The sequence below is a fragment of the Podarcis pityusensis genome (assembly GCF_964106645.2).
Source record: "Podarcis pityusensis genome assembly, chromosome: 14".
In the NCBI taxonomy this organism is placed as follows: domain Eukaryota; kingdom Metazoa; phylum Chordata; class Lepidosauria; order Squamata; family Lacertidae; genus Podarcis; species Podarcis pityusensis.
In genome coordinates this window covers 9,991,656-10,013,952 of record NC_138039.1, presented here as the reverse complement: position 1 = coordinate 10,013,952, position 22,297 = coordinate 9,991,656, and the positions used below count along the sequence as shown (strand labels likewise).

The 22,297-nt window shown below is 44.9% G+C and overlaps 1 protein-coding gene across 5 annotated transcripts in view; it reads left to right on the top strand.

Moving 5' to 3' along the window:
* LOC308463017 (ATP-sensitive inward rectifier potassium channel 12) overlaps nucleotides 1-22,297 on the top strand; it is a 96,911-nt gene that overhangs the window by 42,444 nt on the left and 32,170 nt on the right. For 2 of the 5 annotated variants that reach the window (XM_080981158.1, XM_080981159.1), the window contains exon 2: nucleotides 807-9,546. The exons of 1 other annotated variant lie outside the window; for it this stretch is intronic. In XM_080981158.1, coding sequence (XP_080837284.1) covers nucleotides 889-2,193 — 1,305 coding nt within the window. In that variant the 5' untranslated portion in view covers nucleotides 807-888 and the 3' untranslated portion in view covers nucleotides 2,194-9,546. Of the gene's footprint in view, nucleotides 1-739; nucleotides 9,547-22,297 lie in introns of those variants that run through there. 2 more of the 5 variants (XM_080981156.1, XM_080981157.1) reach the window with 1 other exon arrangement.

The window sequence follows — 22,297 nt, the reverse complement described above, 5'->3', positions numbered from 1 at the left end:
GCTAAGTACCAACGACTGTTATTTGAAGGAATGCCCATGAGGGCTAGTATCTTGATTCCCCAGCCCAGAGTGGCTGAGGAAACCCAGCCAGATGGGCAGAGTATATATAATAAAATTATTATAAACAATAATAATTATTTCTTTTCTAATTGATGAAAGCTGAGATTCTGGGGATGCATAATTCTGCACTCGGTTTCAAAATGTTGAGCTGTTGACAGTGCTAGTCCTACTCAGAGTAGGCCTCCTGAAGATAACAGGCGTGGCTACCTTAGGTTAATTCATGTCTGTGTAGACCAGGGGTCAGCAAACGTTTTCAGCAGGGGGCTGGTCCACTGTCCCTCAGACCTTGTGGGGGGCCGGACTATATTTTGAAAAAAAAAATGAATGAATTCCTATGCCCCGCAAATAACCCAGAGATGCATTTTAAATAAAAGGACACATTCTACTCATGTAAAAACACGCTGATTCCTGGGGCATCCGCAGGCAGGATTTAGAAGGCGATTGGGCCAGATCCGGCCCCCGGGCCTTAGTTTGCCTACCCATAGTGTAGACCTAAGCTGGAGACAACCCTACCTGCTTTTCCTGCACATGGACAAAAGCAGAGAGAAACTTGAACCTTGTTAAGTTTGAAATATGATTTTCTTTTATCTACCTTACCTTTCAAGCAAATTCCTGGAGCGGCTATCACAACTTCTCGTTTCTGAGAGATAACCCATGTGTCTTTGTTTTCTCATTGCAGAACCTCCACTTAGATCTATCTGTCTGCAGCACTTCAAAATCTAAGGGCTCCTTCCTCTCTTCCATAGGGTCAAGACTGGGAGGGAGCTGAGGGCAACGCCCCCCAAAGAGTCCAGAGACCCTTCCGCCCCACTGCTGCTCGACTCAGGGATGAGTGCAGGTAGAGTTAACCCTTACAGCATCGTATCTTCTGAGGAAGACGGGTTGACTTTAACCACCATGCCGGGAGTGAATGGCTTTGGCAACGGTAAGATCCACACAAGGAGGAAATGTCGGAACCGGTTTGTTAAGAAGAACGGACAATGCAACGTTGAGTTTACCAACATGGATGACAAACCACAGAGGTACATTGCGGACATGTTCACTACGTGTGTGGACATCCGCTGGAGATATATGCTGCTGCTCTTCTCCCTTGCCTTTCTGGTGTCCTGGTTGTTGTTTGGTCTTATTTTTTGGCTCATAGCGCTTGTCCACGGAGATATCGAGAAGCCAGTCAAGGACGAAACCTTCACCCCTTGCCTCCTCCAAGTGAATGGCTTTGTGGCTGCTTTCCTGTTCTCCATTGAGACACAGACCACGATAGGCTACGGGTTCCGGTGCGTCACGGAGGAGTGCCCGCTTGCTGTTTTCATGGTGGTCCTCCAGTCCATCGTGGGGTGTATCATAGACTCTTTCATGATTGGCGCCATCATGGCAAAAATGGCTAGGCCCAAGAAGAGGGCCGAAACCTTACTCTTCAGCCATCATGCGGTCATAGCCATGAGGGACGGCAAGCTTTGCCTGATGTGGAGAGTGGGGAACCTGCGGAAAAGTCACATTGTTGAGGCTCATGTCAGAGCTCAGCTAATAAAGTCCAGGATCACCGAAGAGGGGGAATACATCCCACTTGACCAAATAGATATCGACGTCGGGTTCGACAAAGGCTTGGACCGTATTTTCTTAGTGTCTCCGCTCACCATCCTCCACGAGATCAACGAAGAGAGCCCTCTGTTTGGGATTAGCCGGCAGGATCTGGAAACGGACGACTTTGAAATCGTGGTTATCCTTGAGGGCATGGTGGAAGCTACCGCCATGACGACACAAGCCCGGAGCTCCTACTTGTCCAGCGAGATCTTGTGGGGCCACCGCTTTGAGCCCGTCTTGTTTGAGGAGAAATGCCAGTACAAAGTTGACTACTCGCACTTCCACAAGACGTATGAGGTCCCGTCGACCCCTTGCTGCAGTGCCAAGGACCTGATGGAAAACAAATTCCTCCTCCCCAGCACCAACTCTTTCTGTTACGAGAACGAGCTTGCCTTCATGAGCCGCGATGAGGAGGAAGAGGAGGAGGAGGAGGAGGATGACGACAGCAGAGGTTTGGACGACCCAGGCTCAGACAACCAGCCTGAATTTGAGACGCTGCAGGCCACCGTAGCTCTGGATCAAAGATCCTACAGAAGGGAGTCGGAAATATGACCCAGGGCCCCTGTAACTGCTTTTGAGGGTCTCTCTCCTCCTGCCCCGGTCTCTTTCCCTCTTCAACGAAACCCAATTCAAATTATGCAGAACAATGCAAGTGCCATAGGAATGCCTGAGAGCTAGAATGGTTTTTAGGGTGTTGTTTTTGTTGTGTGTTTTTTTAAAAACAAAAAAACCCCAAGGTTTAATCGCAATAACCACTGAATGGCATGGTCTGAGAAACCCTAGCCAGCCTCAAAGTGTTGTGAAAAATCCAGTGTTAACAAAGCTGTTAAGAGAACATATGGAAGGGCAGATTCAATATGGCGGCACCACAAGCTTAGAAACCCAACCATTGTGAGTTTGAGGCTCTGTGCAAGCAGGAGTGTCATCGGATCCAGAGTGATATGATCGAAGGCTCATCCCTCTTGTCCTACAACATTATCCCAGGGACAAAAGTTCTTTAGCAATCAGTTGGAGCAGACGGCAATTCAGGTTTTCTCCTGATTGCTGCTTGCTGTGGTTTAAAGTTAAAGAGTGAGCTTTCCCTGGGAAAGGTGTGGGGCAAGGGGGAAACTGCACAGACCCATGCCTGGGAAGCGTGGGTCAAGCAGAAAACTGCTTGGACCCGTGCTTTCTAAGCACAGGACAAGTGGAAATGTGGGCAAGCTCCTTGTCTCTATGTTCCCTGTTGAAAATGAGGGTATTTTTATTTTTAAAAGCTAAGCACTATACAATTTCAAAAGGAGAAAATATCAGGTAGCAAAATCATGTTGTTGTTTTTCAAAATATGAATGAACAAATTATATTATATTTAATATATGTAATATATACATGTACTGCCTGGAGATGTAATTCTGTTGCACTAGATCAGCACTTGAAGTCCTACAGCTCATAGTACACTTTTATTGTTGAGGGGAAAGCAAGGGAGGTTATTTTTAATCTTTTTGTTTGACTTCCCACATGCAAAACTATTTACCAAGAAACATTATTTTTCAAACAATAAAAGCGATTGCTTTTTAGAAGGGAATGAAGTTCAAAGTCGACAAAAGCAACAAAGCTCTTTTGTCTCTCTCTCTCTCTTTCTTAAAAACAAAACAAAACACATTTTCATTTAGGAAAAGCTTTCAGTTTTCTTGCCTGGTGTCCTCAAAAGTGGAGGGAGAAAATCCACACACAAAAAATTGTAGAGAAGGACTAGACGTTACAGATTCAACATGGGAGCCCCAACCCTGTGGTTTATTTATCCTGTGTTGGTAATGCAGGGCAAGGGGAGATAGTGCAGGGAGGAATCAAGAGGAATCAGGGAGAAGCACTTAACCCTTCCTCCAGCCGCTCATCTCAAATGACCCAACCCTCTCCCTCCCGTCCCCCCCTCCTCAGACAGGCCCTGAGACTGAAAGTAGGGCCAGGCGTAGGACAACCACTCTCAGAGGGTCCTTTGGAAAGATCACAGGGGCACAGGAAGGATTAGACACTGTCCCCTCACCTACCAATTTCCTCCTATGGAAGGCATCGGGAAACTGTGGCCCTCCAGAGAAGTTGCCGTAATAATAATAATAATAATAATAATAATAATAATAATAATGTATTATTTATACCTCGCCCATCAGGCTGGGCCTCCCCAGCCACTCTGGACAGCTCCCAATAGAATATTGAAAACACAATAAAACATCAATAGCACTCACAACATCCCTTGACCATTGGCCATACTGGCTGGGGCTGATGGGGACTGCAGTCCAAATCCCCCATTCACATTATCATAGGAAATGTGGATGTGCAGAGTTAAAACGAGGTGCCACGCAGACTAAGGTCACATCCACAACATACATCTCAAGCACTCTTAGGCCACTTTGAACAATTCCGGCTTCCCCCAAAGAAACCTGGGAACTGTAGTTTGTTATGGCTGCTGGGAATTGTAGCTTGGCGAGGGGCCTCTGGACAACTCTAAGCACCCTTAGCAACCCACTGTACTCTGGATTCTTTGGGGGGAACCATGGCTGGGTTAAGGCGGCAAGAGAGTGCTTGAATTGTGTGCAGATGTAGTTTATGTCTGTATTTATTTGGGGGTGTTATGCCGCCTTACAGATCAAGGAGGTAAGAGCAGTGGACTCGTAATCTGGTGAACCGGGTTCGCGTCTCCGCTCCTCCACATGCAGCTGCTGGGTGACCTTGGGCCAGTCACACTTCTCTGAAGTCTCTCAGCCTCACTCACCTCACAGAGTGTTTGTTGTGGGGGAGGAAGGGAAAGGAGAATGTTAGCCGCTTTGAGACTCTTTCGGGTAGTGATAAAGCGGGATATCAAATCCAAACTCTTCTTCTCAAACTCACAGTGAACATGAAGGGAAGGGCAAACAGTTTTTTAAAATATTAAGCCATTATGAAAAAATACATTACATTTGGGGAAATTGCTTTGTATAAGTGTCTATACATATATATTAGGAGAATATGTATTAGGAGAATATAATATATATATACTGATATATTAGGAGAAAGTCACCATAAAATGCTGGTGAACCTTCATGAGGACCTTAATTTTTTTTTTTTTTTTAAAGGAAAATAATGTGGAAATGTGGAGAACTGAACTTAAGAATGGAAAAATGAGAAACTGAGAAGAACCAAAACTAATGACTTGCCCATCCTTTGTCCTTGACCATTGTTCATTTTCTTGAGGCTGATAGGAGCTGTGGTCCAACAAAACCTGGAATCCCATAGATTCCCTCCCTGTGCATAAAAGTGAAGGAAATTAACACTCATTTAGCAAATTCAGTAATTTTTTGTTTCTCCTTACATTTATCTTGGGATGTGGGAGTGTGAGTGTCTATGGTGCAATTTCGGTTTTCTGCTTTCAGGTACCACACAATGTCCTGTTGGACCCCCTCTGCAATGCCCTCCCTTAGAACATCCTCTGCCACAGAAAGATGCTCTGATTTATTTGTTTGTTAACCACAGCAGAGGATGACAAAATAGAACCAGATTACTTCTCCTGACTCCTCCAACTTCCTAGGCTCCAAAGGGGCTGTGCCTTAAAAGAGAGGAAGAGATGCAATTGTTTTCTGTTCCCAAAGCATGCTTCTTGGGCCTTGCACCAAAAGCCATACTGCGTAAATCTCTTCCTTTCTTCTCCCCCTCTGCCGTATCTTCTTGCTACTTCCGAGTAACACTCTGTTCTTCTCGCCCAGTCGCAGTAGGTGTCCCTTGACCAGCCATCTGGAGGAAGGCGTGTGACCGACCCACAGAGCGGATCATAAGCAATAAATGCAGTTCGCACGGCACACATTCCAAGCAAATATCGATCTCCCAAGTCCCCAACGTTATCTGTTATTGCAAAGCATGAGAGAGAGAGAGAGAGAGAGAGAGAGAGAGAGAGAGAGAGAGAGAGACAGAAACAGAGAGAGAGTCTCACCCTGGCTGAATTTGCCTGGGAGCAAAGGCTGGCAGGAGTTGAAGGACATAATATGTTCCCTGACAGCTTGCAGAGAGGAGGAGGTTGGCAGAGTTGGGGGTAGGGCAGGGAAACCTGTCTAAAATTAGAATTTGGTCACTAAGGCCCTGGGTGAGTTTAGGCTGCCAACTGATCAGACAGGAAAAGCTAGCCTGGGCATGCTCCTTGGACCCTGGGCTACAACAGTTTGATCTGCAGAGATCAGCAGGTGCAAAGGTTTCTCTCAGAGAGGAGAGAAGCTTCATAGCCTGCGAAAGCCTGCACACCAAACAACATTTGGAAGAGCAGAAGGACTGGTGAAAGTAAAAATAAAAATTGGCAAGCCTAAATGTTGCATGCACTGTATCATGTTGTTGCAATGGCTCCCGAAAGCCTTAGGCTCTTGCCCAAGAACCTCAGGGGCGCTGCAACTATGATTTAGCTAGGAGCGAGAGAGGTGGACCAAATTCTGGCGTCGCACAGGGTGCCGCTGAAATTTGAGACCCCCAAGTCCGCCGTTGCCTGTGCTTGGCTGTCCCAGAAACCTGTGGGTTCCTTCAGAGTGCTGGTATAATGCTACCCACTCCTTGGTGTTCCCTAAAAGCCATCAGTAAGCATTAGCATTCAAGAGTCACTAATCCAGAATTTCCTTTCACTTGGTTCAACAGCTGGCACATTCATTGATGGGACTTGGGGTCAGGGATGTTGGGACCTTCCAGATGTTGCTGGACTCCAACTCCCATTATCCATAACCATCAGCCATGCTGGCTGCAGCTGATGGGAGTTAGGGTCCAAGAAGAGACTCACAGATGCCCCATGCCTGGCTCGGCTGACACTCTTTAAGGTTTGTTCTTAACATAAGAATACGCATAATTACGACTCATTTAAGAGTGTGACGTTATGCGTGCCTACTCAGAAGTAAATGCCAGTGAGTTCAAGGGATCTTCTAAGTAGTTATGTTGTCGGATTGTAGCCTGTTCATATAATAAAAGATTTCCTCACTTCTTCCCCCTACACATGTGTAGCAAACACACAAAGGTAAGAAGGACCACCTTCACCCATCATCACTGGCATAATAATAATAATAATAATAATAATAATAATAATAATAATTTATTACTTATACCCCGCCCATCTGGCTGGGTTTCCCCAGCCACTCTGGGCAGCTTTCAACAAAGGATTAAAAATACATTAAAACATCAGTCATTAAAAACTTCCCAAAACAGGGCTGCCTTCAGATGTCTTCTAAAAGTCAGATAGTTGTTTATTTCCTTGACATCTCATAGGAGGGTGCCACTACCGAGAAGGCTCTCTGCCTGGTTCCCTGTAACCACACTTCTCGCAGGGAGGGAACTGCCAGAAGGCCCTCGTAGCTGGACCTCAGTGTCCGGGCTGAACGATGGGGGTGGAGACGCTCCTTCAGGTATACTGGGCCGAAGCTATTTAGGGCTTTCAAGGTCAGCACCAACACTTTGAATTGTACTGGGAGCCAATGTAGGTCTTTCAAGACTGGTGTTATGTGGTCTCGGCGGCTGCTCACAGTCACCATCCCTTGTGTTCAGAAGAGCATCTGAAAAGGCAGGTTGCATTCACACAGGCATAAGTTTTCCTTGTGATTAGGAACCGTGGGGAGCCTAGAGCACATAGACTCCCTGAACATTGGCAGATTCATGTTACGTGTGGAGGAGGAATGAATGAAGACACCTCAAAAGTTTGAGTTCAAGGTGGCATGCCTAATTGAGGCCAGGGAAAGGCACCAACCACACAGAATGTGAACTGACCAATGCTTAGATATACATTATCAGCACACCTCTTCTTATACCTAACTTATACCAGTTTTGCACCAGTTTGCTTGTCATAGCTATGGATGGTGTGGGGTGCAAAATTCGGTTCTGTTCACGTCTAAAAGCGAATCAACGTAATTTGCACTATCTGAAACAATACACAAATGGAAACGCAGCCATCCTGGGATACCCTGACTTCTCCGTTTACGGTGGAAAGCGGTCTTCCGAAACTGAAACTAAATAAATAGATAAATAAATTTTATAGGCTCAAGGAGGCTTAACATACAACATTCAAAAAGAACAATTGAACAGCAAAACATATTAAAAGTTCAAACGAATTGACAGAGAAACGGTGCGGTGTCTCCACTGAGGCTTAAATTTATGCACCAGGGGTACATACAATGTAAACTTTCACCAGTTTTGCACCAGTTTGATTGCAATAGCTGTTGCGGGGGGAGAAACTCAATTCAGTTTGCATTTAAAGGCAAACCAACCAAATTTGCACTTTCCAAAACAATAGACAAACCAAAACACGGTTGTCCCTTGAAATTTGCACTTCTAGGAATTTTGCAATTCAGTTTTTCAGCTAAGTAATGTGTACATCCCCAAAAAACAAACAAACCTGGGAGTAAACAATACCTAAAAATGCATATATTGGTGAAAATAACACACAATTTTTGGGGGGGGGGGGACTGCGTTGCAAAAATGTGTAAATTAAGCAAAAATGTGTACCCAAAAACGTGTGTATTAGAAAACTTTCCCTCCTCCCAACAAATCGCAAACTAGTTTGGAAATGTGAACAACTTAATTTAAGATTTGGAAAAAATGAGAAACCGAGAGAAACCAAAATCAATAGATTGGCCCATCCCTAGTCAAAGCTCCCTGGTCTCCCACTTCCTGGAATCATTGTTTTGTGGGGATATAATGCATTCTCTATTTTAAAAATATTTGACACGTTGGTCCTGAACTAGTCAGCGCCGATGGGCTACTGGAGGAGAAACTGATGGGATGCCCTGCTTAGGCTGTTGATCTCCAGCTCCCCTCTGCCCCAGCCAGCATAGTCAATGGAGAGGGATGGTGGGAATTGTAGCCCCATAACACCAGGAGGGCACCACTTTGGCCATCCTTGAATCAAAGGCAGGTCACAAGAACAGCCTGACTGCCATGCAGTAAAAATAATAATAATCATGATTGGGAAATGCATTTTTCAGCTGAAGCAGGTGTGAAAAACTTGTGAGCCTCTATATGCTGCTGAACTACAACTCCCATCAGCCCGAGCAAGCATGGCCAGTGTCCTGGGATGATGGGAGTAATAGTTCAGGGCCAAGGGTTCCCCACACCTAGGCTACAGGCTGGCCCTGAGTCTGAAAGGGGTAAGATTACAGCCATGTCTGCACACATAGGACTACAGTTCCCAGAATTCCTTGAGGGCACGACCATTAAAGCTATTTAAGGAGCATATGTATGTTCACTAGTGACAACCGCACTAACTAGCTGAAGAACTGGAACTTACTTTGAAATCAATATAAATGGCTGTATTCCCAATTAGTGCAGGTCTTAGTGCTGTTAAGTGTTCACGCAGTAGGAAGTGGTGAGTCCATGGAGGAACCTAGACACATATAAAAAACATTTATGAAAAATGCTTTTTTTTGAAAAACGTTTTGAAAAAATATATTGAATTTAGCATAGCTCACCATCGCCATCTAGTGTCCCATTTGTATAATGCACTTTACAACACACTTAAAACGTTTTATTCGCAGCTGTGTAGCTGAGTCCCATGTCTAAACAGTCTCCGTTTGTATGTGCTAGAAAGGGCCATAGCTCAGTGACAGAGAATGTGTCTTATGTGCAAGAAGGTCTCAGATTTAATCCCTGGCATCTCCAGGTAGGTCTGGGAGAGACCTGAAATCCCAGAAAGCCGCTATCAGTCGGTCTAGACAACACTGAGCTATATGGACCAATGGCCTGGCTCAGGATAAGGCGCCATTTTGTGTCTCCTCTGATTCCTTTCGAAATTGAGATTTATTTCGCTGCCCTCCCCTTGACCCAGCAGACCACTCTGAAACACTGCTTGTTGAACAAAAACAACAACAACAAAAAAGGCAGGTGAGGACAGGGTGGAAAGGAGATAGAATCAAAACCTATTTATTGAGTGTATTCTTTATTTTTTTTAAAAACAGCTTGTATGATTGGTTGTGTTTTGGGTTGTTGTTGTTCTTTTTAAAAAAAGAAAATAAGAAAGGGTGAAATGTTAGCTGCTGCTTGGGTGGGTGCCAGGCGGAACGGAAGGGGTTGTTCCTCTGGGAATTAATTTCTAAATGTATATCACAGTAAATATTTGTAAAGAAGAAGAAAAGAATCTTTAAGTAAATTATTGCTTTTTAAACTATATGTTATATAATTGTACAGTCCGGTCTCAGAGACTAGAATAATATATACATATGTATTTTTTAAAAAATGACACTGCTGCATAGATCAACCTGAAATGATTTGTAGGTAAAGCCATGCAGAGCTAGCAAATAGCAAGATTATTTTTCCGTTCTCTCTCAGTCCTGCTCCATATTCTCCTCCCTTGGTAAATACCTAGCTCTGGAGAATAATGTTATATAAAATGTATAGCTCTAGAAACTGAATGTGCTGTTATATAATGTACAATAATAACAATAATAATAATAATATATATTTTTTGCCTACTTCCGAGTGTGACAGTGGATCATTTTCTTGATGCCGCCAGGATGCAAGCTAAGAATTAACCCAACAGTTTCTGTTTAAGAAGTTGAGAAAAAGCTTTTGAGTAAGTTACAGTTGCCACCTTTCCGCTGCCCACTTTGCCCCTGTGCCTTTATGAGCACAACATTTTAAATTGGGGTTCAGCAAACTTTTTCAGCAGGGAGCCAGTCCACTGTCCCTCACATCTTGGGGGGGGGCAGACTATATTTTGAAGGGGGGGAAAGAACGAATTCCTATGCCCCACAAATAACCCAGAGATTCACTTTAAATAAAAGCACACATTCTACTCATGTAAAAACACACTGAATCCTGGACTGTCCGCAGGCCAGATTTAGAAGGCGATTGGGCCAGATCTGGCCCCCGGGCCTTAGTTTGCCTACCCATGTTTTAAATTCTCCACACCAGGAAATGTTTACCTGTTCAATTTCTGCATTACTGAAGTGTTGTTGAAGGCAGGAGAAGAGCAAGACCAGGAGCGGAGACTGGCACTGCCAGGCAGCTGCCAAACTTCACCATCAGGGAGGGGTGAGAAAAAATTGGTGTGGTTCAGCTTTTACCTAATTTGCACTTTCTGAAAGAATATGTGAACTGAAGCACAGCTATCCTTGAAACCCGCACTTCTCTAACAAATGTATCCAGTGCTGATCCTACTCGGAGTCTTCTTTGGCGATACCTCTTAGCCAAGTAAGATTGTCTTCCATGAACTCATTTTAACAATGAGTCCGTAAGTGACTGTGGAGGCCAGTTCTGGATCCATACGTACTTCTACAGTGGGGACATTGGTTTCCAGGTGGGAGTTTATCACGGCGTGGTCTACTTGGAGTAGACCTGCTGAAGTTAATGGATCTGCTTACTCTCCAGGTGGTGCAACGGGTCAGTGCATCTGGCTGTTAACCAGAAGGCTGGTGGTTTGAGTTCACCCAGGGAAAGTTTAGGCCAGGATTCCTGCATTGAGAGGGTTAGACTCGTTGACCTTCAAGGTCCCTTCCAACTCTACAATTCTATGATTTTATGAACAACTTAGGTTGATTAATACTTCTCCTCTTGAGTGGACCCTCGTTGGATAGAACCTGATAGGCACAAAAAATGCATGTCCTTGGAGAACATGTGCATAAGAACTTATCTATTTGTGAAAATATAACTACAGTGGTACCCTGGTTCTCAAACGCCTTGGTACTCAAACAGCTTGGAACCCAAACACCTCAAATCCGGAAGTAAGTGTTCCCGTTTGCGAACTTTTTTCGGAAGCCGAACGTGCTCCGTTTTCAGTGTTACGCTTCCAATTTGAGTGCCACACTTCTGTTTTTTTTGTTTTTTTTTAATAGAAATTTTTATTGGCTTTTCACCTTTTATAAAGACAAATACACACAAAAAAGACAAAGACAGAAACATGTATAATTTCAGAAAGTCCCACTTTCTTAACCTTGTTCCCAGACTTCCCCCCCACCCCCCTTCATACATCCCACTTCCCAAAATTGTGTCAGCAAATTGATATTTCTCTTCTTAATCATCTTAAAATTTGTAAGTACAAATAAAATAAATTTTCCTAAGTTGGACTCAAATTCTCTTCCATAGATTTCCCAATTTATCTTAAATAAAAATCATGTTAACCAAACCCAAAAATCTTGAGTGTTTTTAGAATTCTATTCTTCCCTCCCTCCCATCCCCGGTTTTCGTCCCTTCCCAATACATGTCCAAAATATCAGTTCTCAGCCTGGGTTCCTCACGTCCGAGGCTTTCAAGTCTCTTTCCGTCCCTCTCCGCCGGTCTTGTTGGTAATCCTTTATGTCGGCCCTCGAATCTCGAAAGAATTCTGTCACCATCCAACCATTTTCTCTTCTCACCAGAACATTTGAAAGCAACTGCTGGAAAATTTCCACAAAGTCTGCATCTTCAAAATCAAAATCAAAGTCAAAGTGAAAGTGGAGGCCCCCCTCATATTTCTTTATTTTAAGTTCCTGTATTCCATAAGCTCCCGGGGCCTCTTCCTTCATCTTTTGCATCTTTCGCAGATTTGTGGTAGATGAAATCCAAAGGTCTCCTTGTTTATATTCCACAGATGCCAACTCCTGGTTGGTGCTTTCCAACTTTACTTTCTCTTCTTCTTGTTTAGTCTCCTCCACTTCTTTAGTTATCATTTCCAATGCGGCTGTGGATTCTTTCTCATCCAGGTCCTCAATACATTCAGCAGAGCTGCTTATTCCAGAAGTCAAGGTCATGAGTTGTTTATTCATAGCTAATCTCTGCTCTTGTAAGATTCCCACCAAATGAAACATTCTTTCGATTTCCACCAGTAACTTTCCATCCACAGCCATTGTAATTTCACAGACTTCCCCCTAGAGGGAATCTGGTTACTTGGTAATCTCTCCAACAATCCTCCAACTTATTGTTATTACTTTGTTTCCAACAATTTTAACTCAATTGTAACTCATTTTTAACCAGAGGGATCTTAAATAGCAATTTTTCCACTTAAACTGTCCGTTTGACAGCTTTGACAGCTGTCAAACTCCGCACCTCTTCCCCAAGCTCAAAGGCAGGACGCTCCCGGGCCCGGGAGGGGGGGGGGGTTTGTTTACCACAGAAAGAGATCTTTCGACACTCCACTCTCCAGCTCAAAGTTACTTTTTACCACATCTTGGAAGTTAATGTCTTTTTCAACTCACCCCACAAAGGGTAGACACTCCAGCTTAGATCTTATTTCGTTGCTTTAGATCGTCTGCAAGAAGGGGGGGTGCGAACTCCCTTTTAATACACCCCCCGGTCGTCTCAAATTCACAGGATAATATTCATAAAGTCCAATTTCCTTTTACTCACGGGTTATTCTTTTCAGTCCGAATTTCAAGGAAGGGAATCAGCGCTCTCCAGTCATGGCTCGCGGCTGCGCTCAACCAAGGTAGCGATCGACTCTCAGCACCACGCCAACCTCCGTATCCTCTCCGCAGCCTTTAAAAAGGCTCTTCGAGAATCGGGGGGCGCTTAAGGTGCCCGCTGAGTCTTCAGTCCGTAGGCTTCAGCGCCTGCGGTTTTTGGGGGTCCCCGCGTCGCCGGCGCGGCAAGACCCGTCCTCAGTTGAGCCGATTCCCTCCGCAACTCGGAGGGAATCCGCCATTTCCAGATCGCGCCAACCCGGAAGTCGCCACACTTCTGTTTTGAGTGTTACGCTGAGGTCTGTCTGTTTTTGCTGTTTATTTTGCGTTTTTTGTTTTTGCGGCTTTTTGTTTTGTTTTTGTGACTGTGTGGAACCCATTTCAGCTGCTGATTGATTGATTGATTGATTGAGTGGCTGCAGTACATTGTTTATCGCTTTCATTTTATGGATCAGTGGTCTCATTTGATAGTAAAATTCATGTTAAATTGCTGCTTTAGGAGTTGTCTTTAAAAGTCTGGAACGGATTAATCCGTTTTGCATTACTTTCTATTGGAAAGCGCGCCTCGGTTCTGGAACACTTTGATTTTGGAACGGACTTCCGGAACGGATTAAGTTTGAGAACCCAAGGTACCACTGTAATAATATACATTGCTTATGGAGAAATTGCTTATCAAAACAGGTAAGCCAAAATTACATCATAAAATGTGCATTTTAGGAGAAAGGCGCACTAAAATCCTGACAACTGCCACACTTTTAAAGGGGGCAAACTCACTCATGGGATTCTCTTGCCCTATGGGTCTGCCATGCAGGTACTCCATTTGAGCAGGTGTGTCCCACCAATGAAGGTCCTACCTGGTACTTGGTGACAAAACCATCTTTCCCCTCTGCCTCCAGTTCCAATGCCAACTCCTCCTGTTCAGGCCCTCCATCTAGCTGGATACCAGCTCCTCCTCCTCCCTTCTCAACCTGGGAACACCCAAACTATGCCAAATCCTGACACCTGAGGGGCCCATAACAGTTTCCATTAGCCCAATGGTCAGGGTCAGTGGTGGCTTGTGCCCATTGGGACTGGTGGGCAAAAAGACGAGAAGCCAATGGGAGGTGGAGTCACAGCCAAGAACAGGTAGTCACAACAAGGTTGTGAGAAGGCAACGTCTTCTATTCCGCCTTGTATTTGCCACGTTGCACTGCGTTTCCGTTCTACTGCGGTCTGTCTTGTGCCAAAAACAACATAATTCCTATTGCCATCTGCTGCGGCGAAACCAGGTAACTGACGTTTTGTGCTTATTGTCATTACATCATTCCACCCCATTCATTTCAACACAAAGGAAACACAAGGCAAATGGCCGGGAGGAGAAATGTAATAAATTGCATATGGCTTGTGGACAGAAAGCAACAACAACAGCAAATGCAAATAGTGCTCACTGGATTGTGTTCTTTTCCAGACATGGGACAAATAAGCCAACATTGGCGATTTCTGTTCCCGTTTCCTTTTTCTTCGAAATTTTCCAGCATCCCTAAGTCAGAGCCAATGATAGCCATTGTCTTTTGTACTTTGCCTCCACCCTCCTCCCAGCTGACATCTACAAGGGAAATGTTAAAACTAAGGAGGAGAATCCTGGACCAATGTGGTGTAGTGGTTAAGAGCGGTGGACTCGTAATCTGGTGAACCGGGTTCGCATCTTCGCTCCTCCACATGCAGCTGCTGGGTGACCTTGGGCTAGTCACACTTCTCTGAAGTCTCTCAGCCCCACTCACCTCACAGAGGGTTTGTTGTGGGGGAGGAAGGGAAAGGAGAATGTTAGCCGCTTTGAGACTCCTTCAGGTAGTGATATCAAATCCAAACTCTTCTTCTTCTTCTTCTTCTTCTTCTTCTTCTTCTTCTTCTTCTTCTTCTGGGAACTGTAGTTTGTTAAGGTCTTATTCACACTAAATGTTTAAAGCGGTTATGGCACACACATACGCCCCAAATCCTGGAAACTATAGTTTGTTAAGAGGGCCGAGAATTGTTAGGAGATCCCTATTTCCCCTCACAGAGCTACAATTCCCAGAGTTCCCTAGGAAGAGGAATTGATTATTAAACCACTCTGGGAACTGTAGTTCTGTGGGGGGGAAATAGGGAAAGAAGGGAGACCAAGAGGCAGAGATGAGTCCGGCTGGTGAAGAAGCATGGGTGTCTCCCCTTCCTGCTGCGAAAAGCTCCCTTCCCCTCTGGTCTCCCAGGACCAGGAGAGGCATGAAGAGGGAGGAGCAAAGGCAGGCACACAGGCACAGTCTCAGATTGCTTGGGGTAAACCCTGGAAAGACTTCAGCAGCTACGAGAAGGTGGGGACCTTCAGTCTCCCCAACTGCTCCATAGATGCAAGAAGAGTTGCTGGACTCATTAGGCCAGCCACTCCTGAACAGATCTTGTTGCCCCCCCAATAAAGAGTTAACTGCACTCACTCCGTGTGATTTACTGCTGGCTCGCCCCTGACAAAGAATCTGCAGAGGGAGGGGGAAGGTTTATAAGGAGGTGTGGAGAGTTTTGTTTACTTATATGTGTGTCTTGAGTGGGACTGGAGTGTGATGTGTATTCCTTTGCTTGCTTGCTAGAATCCTCGATTTCTTCCTGCCTTTCTCCCCCAAGACTCTCTCTTCCTTTCTTTGGATCCCCACCCCCGCCCAGCATCTCCCCTCCCCTCCCATTTATCAAATCTGAATGCTAAAAAGCACACTCCAAACCCTTTCCACATTCCCTTGGGTTTAAGCATGTGTGTGTTTTATTTGCAGTGCCTATATGCTAAAGTGTATAGTCTTCGGAAAGTATTCACCCAACGTATTTTTGATAATGCTGCATATTGCATCTCAGTTTTAATTTACAGTTTTAACTGTTTTGCTTTGCTTTGCTTTGGGAAACAAAGAGAGAACCATTTTGGGAGGTGATATAAATGCAGTTAATAAATTAACCCCACCTACCTGGAAGTTAGCTCCACTGAATACATTCAGATTTGCTCAGAGCAGAAACAGCCACCAGACCCGAGAGAAAAGCCCTGTTCATGTTGCTACCTTCCCTTGATCAGGTATTCTGTGTAGAACCATTTTTTTAAAATGCAAGTTTGGTTTTCTTTTGTGGTTCTCTGCAATTATATGATTCTGTGATTTCTCATTCACATTTTATTCTCACAACCCTAAGACATAGGCTGACAGTGAATAGCTCAAGGTCTCCTAGGAAGCTTCATAGATGAGGTTTTTAAGCATAGGATTATTATTATTATTATTATTATTATTATTATTATTATTGCTATTGCCATCTGTCATGGATGCTATAGCTGAGATTCCTGCATTGCAAGGGGTTAGACCAGATGACCTGTTGATCTCTTGCAACTCTAATAATAATAATAATATCATAATAATACTGAGTGCTGTTTTTCTGTGGGGACGCAGGACTCCGCACACCCCTAAAAAATTTTTTGAATCTTTGTACTTTTGTCCATTTACTGTATTTATTTTTCTCGATTTGAACTATAAAATGGTGATTTTCTTGAGTCAAAATGAGAGTACCCCTAAACATTTGTTTAAAGAAAAAAAGCACTGATAATAATAATTTATTATTTATACCCCACCCATCTGACTGGGTTAATAACAAGCCACTTTGGGCGGTTCCCAACAGAATATTAAAAACACGATAAAACAGTAAACATTAAAAACTTCCCTGAACAGGGCTGCCTTCAGATGTCTTCTAAAAGTCAGAGAGTTGTTTCCACAGGTCCAGCGCCACTACCGAAAAGGCCCTCTGCCTGGTTCCCTGTAGCCTCACTTCTTGCAGGGAGGGAACTGCCAGAAGGCCCTCGGAGCTGGACCTCAGTGTCCAGGCAGAACAATGAAGGTGGAGACGCTCCTTCAGGTATACTGGGCTGAGGCCATTTAGGGCTTTAAAGGTCTGCACCTTTAAATTGAATTGTGCTCAGAAACGTACTGAGAACCAATGTAGATCTTTCAGGACCGGTGTTTCAGAAGAATAGTGTCCAGATCAAGGGAATATTTGCACCCCGGCGCCGCATCTGCTAAAGACGGCTCTGCTGTAGAGACAAACTGCCTCCTCCCCCCCTTATTACAGAATGTTTGCTTTCAGAACCTCTTCATGCCCCCTTAACCTTTCCAGAGTCCCTGCCTGCCTTGACCTTCAAGCCTTTTGTAGGCATTTAATTCAAAGCCGCCTTCTTGCTCTTTAATAAGGCAGAAAAAACTCCTTTGTACATATTGTTACAAAAGTCGGGTGCCTCCCCCTCTCTCTGCCGAGCGGTGGCAGGAGCCCAGAGGGTTCCAGGCACTCACTCCAGGGTCTGTGTTCCTTTGGAGAATTAAGACACGGCGGAGACTGTCGTGGCTTTAAGAAATATGGTTTATTCACCTATTTACACCTTCAATCTGCACGGAAGGAGTCCAGATCTTACAGCATGGTCATTTCAAGAGGAGCTTGTCCCTCACAGCAGTGCAGCCAGCCTTCGGCCAGCCTGCCCAAGATGGATCCCACTCTTTTCTCTCCCTTCTTCCCAGCAACCCTTGCTCAAGACTCTCTTTTCCAGTCACCTCATGCCCAGTTACCCTGGCAGCCTTCCAATCCCCTGTCTCTATTCACACCTCAAGGCAGGAGGAAGAACAGTTCCCTTGCATTGCCAATGGCCCTCAGTGGCCCTCAATTGTTTCTTATTGGCCCTAGCTATGTTTTGCATAGGCTAGCCCAGGAATTCCTCGGGAGCTTGTTTTCCTCCTTCATATCCCAAATAATCAAAATTCTATCATTTATTAATTTCTAGGGTCTTTTTTGGGGGGGGGAGGCTCCAAATCTATAACAAGATTAACCCCCCACCCTAGTTCTCTCCCCAAGCTGAAAGACCAAACAAGATTTATTTCCCCCCTTATTTTGCTAGGACTTCAGGAAGAGGCAATCTGAGCCAGGTTGGGAAGCGGTTGTTGGAAAGGCTTGTGCATTTTTTCAGAACCAGTTGTGCAATCATCACATTTAATAACCAGTGTAAAATGGCCCTCCTGGGATTTGACCCATAGTAGGATGAAGCGTCAGTTCAGACAGGGCAAGGGACAGGCTGAAGGAGAAATTCAGTGCAGTTTGCGTTTAAAGGCAAACCTACCTAATTTGTAGTTCCCAAACAGTATGAAACACAGCTGCCCTTTGAAATTCACACTTTTCCCAATTTTGCAGTGCAGTTTGTCAGTCATGTGCACAGAAATGCATGTAGCAGGACAAAGTACAGTGGTACCTCAGGTTAAGTACTTAATTCGTTCTGGAGGTCTGTACTTAACCTGAAACTGTTCTTAACCTGAAGCAGTACTTTAGCTAATGGGGCCTCCTGCTGGTGCCACGCAGCCGGAGCACAATTTCTGTTCTCCACCTGAAGCAAAGTTCTTAACCTGAAGCACTATTTCTGGGTTAGCGAAGTATGTAACCTGAAGCGTATATAACCTGAAGCATATGTAATCTGAGGTACCACTGTAGCAGGACAAAGTACACATAAAAATGTTTTTATATTTGTGTGTGTGTGTGTGTGGTAAATAACAAATCGCTCCCTTTCCCTTATAGAGTATCCAAGAGCCTGTATAGAGTCCTTAATTGGGTTCCCTACTGGTAGGAGAAAATAACAGAGGCCAACCAGAGAATATTGAGAAGCAAAGCAGCTAGTAAGCCTGATCTTTATTAAACTGTTGCAACAGGGTCCTCACTCACCACAAGCAGGAAAGAGGATGAACCCAGAACAATGGTGTGCCCGCCCTTATATAGACTTTTGAAATTGCCCACCCTGTAGCCCAAGACCAACCCCCCAAAACATCATACATACATCACAGAAGGAGGCGGACTCCAGCAGAAATTCTGATTGCTAGAATATCTTTTAATAGTCACTGATTGCTTTACCTGGGCAGCCTGGCCATTCTTTTGTGATGGTTAAAACTTTTAATTCCTGAATCCAGGTCACAGGCTCACCCTATTCATACACAAAAAAATGTCCTTAAGACAGGATTTGTAAGCAAAAAGACAAAGGGAAGGCTTTCCCCATTTCCTCCCTCCTCACAGAGGTCAATTTGGGGGCTCATAACAGTTTCAGGATTGCTCTCCTGTACTATTTTGGACACGTGGTTTATACACTTATGTGTGTGTTTGCCTTGTACATTTATGAACGTTTATTGTATATTTGGGACCTTAGAATTCTTTTAACAATACAAAAGGGTGTAATATATAAGGGAACATTGCTTGTAGAGGTGTGTATATTAGGCGAAATTACCCACAAAATTAGAAGAAAACAGCACTCGGATGCTGATGAGTTTTCATGAGGACTTGCATGCTGATGTGGAAACATGAAGAACTGAATGCATGGCTGGAAGAAACAAGAAACTGGGAGAAACTGGCAGGTACATCCCTGTCTCCCACCTTCCTTCTTTCTTGCAGCCATTCTCTACTTCTTACGCTCCTCCCTCCCTTCCTTTCCTAGACCTGCTTTTTGCTGCTCTGTTTGCAATGCCTTCTGGGAAGGCCTTGTTCTTTGAGGTTGTCTGCTTCTACCCTAGGGTATGATACCACTGGGAAGTGAATGGGTTGCTCACGCGAGGTAACCATAGTAACACATCATCAGCTTCTCCACAGTTTTCTAATGCCAATTTTGTTTTTCTGCCAGCATTAAGGGAGAACATCTTTCTTTCCTTTTCTACACTCCCCCCCCCGCCCCCCTTCAACAGCATTGAATACAGGCATATTTTTATGGGTCTGCGAAGTAGTCTTACTTTCTTCCTCTTAATCTCCTCCGAGGTAAAAATTCTTTTGCTAATACGCTGGGCTACTCAACAGGAGACCAACTGCTGGCATCTTAAACTGAGGGAATGTCAGTTTTAATTCTCTTGTTCCGCCTTAATTTGTGGCAGAGGAATGAAACTCAGAATTTCCTTTAGGTTTGGTAGTAAAGAGATTCTGTGAGGTTAAAAACCCCAAATGACATTTTCTGTTTAAAACCTCTTAAAAGCACAGAGACACAGGAAGTTGCCTTAGGTAAAGGCAGTGCTTTTTTCAGAAGGGGGGGGGACACGAAGGGGTACGCATACCCCTAAACGTTTTGTGAATCTTTGCACTTTTGTCCATTTACTGTTTTTATTTTCCCCGATTTGAACTATAAAATGGTGGTTTTCCTGAGTCAAAATGAGAGTACCCCTAAACATGTTTTTTTTTTTTTTTAGAAGAAAGCACTGGGGAAAGGGAAAGGTAAAGGACCCCTGGACGGTTAAGTCCAGTCAAAGGTGGCTATGGGGTTGCGGTGCTCATCTTGCTTTCAGGCCTGTTTGTTCGCAGACAGCTTTCTGGGTCATGTGGCCAGCAGGACTAAACCACTTCTGCTGCAACAGAACACCGTGACGGAAACCAGAGCGCACGGAAACGCCATTTACCTTCCCGCTGCAGCGGTACCTATTTATCTACTTGCACTGGCATGCTTTCGAACTGATAGGTTGGCAGGAACTGGGACAGAGCAAAGAGTCATGGGGGATTTGAACCACTGACCTTCCGATCAGCAAGCCCAAGAGGCTCAGTGGTTTCAACCACAGCGCCACCCGCGTCCCTACAGGAAGTTGCCTTATACTGCATCAGATCAGGTCATTAGTCCATCGAGCTCAGGATTATTGACATTGGCTCAATACTGCCGACACTGACTGGCAGTGGCTCTTCCAAATTTTAGGAAAGGGTCTCTTCCAGCCATACCTGGAGATGCCAAAAATGAACCTGGGATCTTCTGCATGCAAGGGAGATCCTCTACTCTTGCAGAATGGATCATCTTTCTTTGTATTAACCATTCTTGACATTTGTATGTCTTACTGAGGCTTCCATGTGGAGCACGCTGGTTTATGGAAGTGAGTCATGGGCAACTTACAACCATCAGGAGCGATGCCTCAACACCTTCCACCTGTGCGGTGTCAGGAAGATTTGGGGCATCACATGGCAGGACAGAGTCTCAAACAGAGATGTGTTCTCCCAAGCGCACATTCCTAGCATGCTTGCACTCCTGTCTCAGCGACGTCAACGCTGGCTTGGTCATGCTCGCAGAATGGAAGAACGCAGAATCCCCAAGGACGTCCTCTATGGGGAACAGGCTTCTGGCACCAGACCCATTAGCAGACCAAGACTACATCACAAAGATGTCTGCAACATGACATGAAGGCTGACATCATCAACCCCGCTGTGTGGGAATCCCTTGCAGGCAACCGCAGTGCCTGGAGACAGATAGTCAGGTTGTGTATCCCTAGCAGGGGCCAGAGGAGGAATGACCACAAAGGAAAAATGCCATTTTGCATCTGCAGCAGCACAACCGAACGCCTTCATCTGCCCCAGCTGCAACAAAACATCTCTCTCCTGTTTCGGTCTCTACAGCCACAGCCGGCACTGTAACTCTGCAATGGTTTGACTTCACCCCCAAAGGCACACTTCTCCACTGCTGTCTCCTGAGCCAGACAGATGCCAATCAACAACAGAGTGCTCAGAGCTTTTCGTACATTTCTCTCAGCAATCTGTTAGGTAGGCCAAACATTACTATCCTCACGCTGGAAAAACGAGGGGCTACCTGCTTACCTATAGCTACCTGCAGCCTAGTAGAGACTCTGGTTGTACAGTCGTACCTTGGAAGCTGTTCCGGAAGTCCATTTGACTTCCAAAACATTCGACAACCGAGGCGTGGCTTCCGATTGGCTGCAGGAGCTTCCCAGTACGTTTTCAAGCACAATTCAAAGTGTTGGTACTGACCTTTAAAGCCCTAAACAGCCTCGGTCCAGTATACCTGAAAGAGCGTTTCCACCCCCATCGTTCTACCTGGACACTGAGGTCCAGCGCCGAGGGCCTTCTGGTGGTTCCCTCACTGTAAGAAGTGAAGCTACAGGGAACCAGGCAGAGGGCCTTCTCAGTAGTGGCACCCACCCTGTGGAACACCCACCCAGCAGATGTCAAAGAGAACAACAACTACCAGACTTTTAGATGACATCTGAAGACAGCCCTGTTTAGGGAAGCTTTTAATGTTTGATGCATTACTGTATTTTAACATTGTGTTGGAAGCCACCCAGCCAGACAGGCGGGGTATAAATAAATTATTATTATTATTATTATTATTATTATTATTATTATTATTATCAGAAGCTGCACCAGCGTTCAGCTTCCAAAGGACATTCGCAAACCGGAACACTCACTTCCGGGTTTGTGGCATTTGGGAGACAAAACATACAAGTGCCAAAGCGTTCAGCTTCCATGGTACGACTGTATTTGGGCTTCTGTGATGGAGTCCTCTGAGTCAG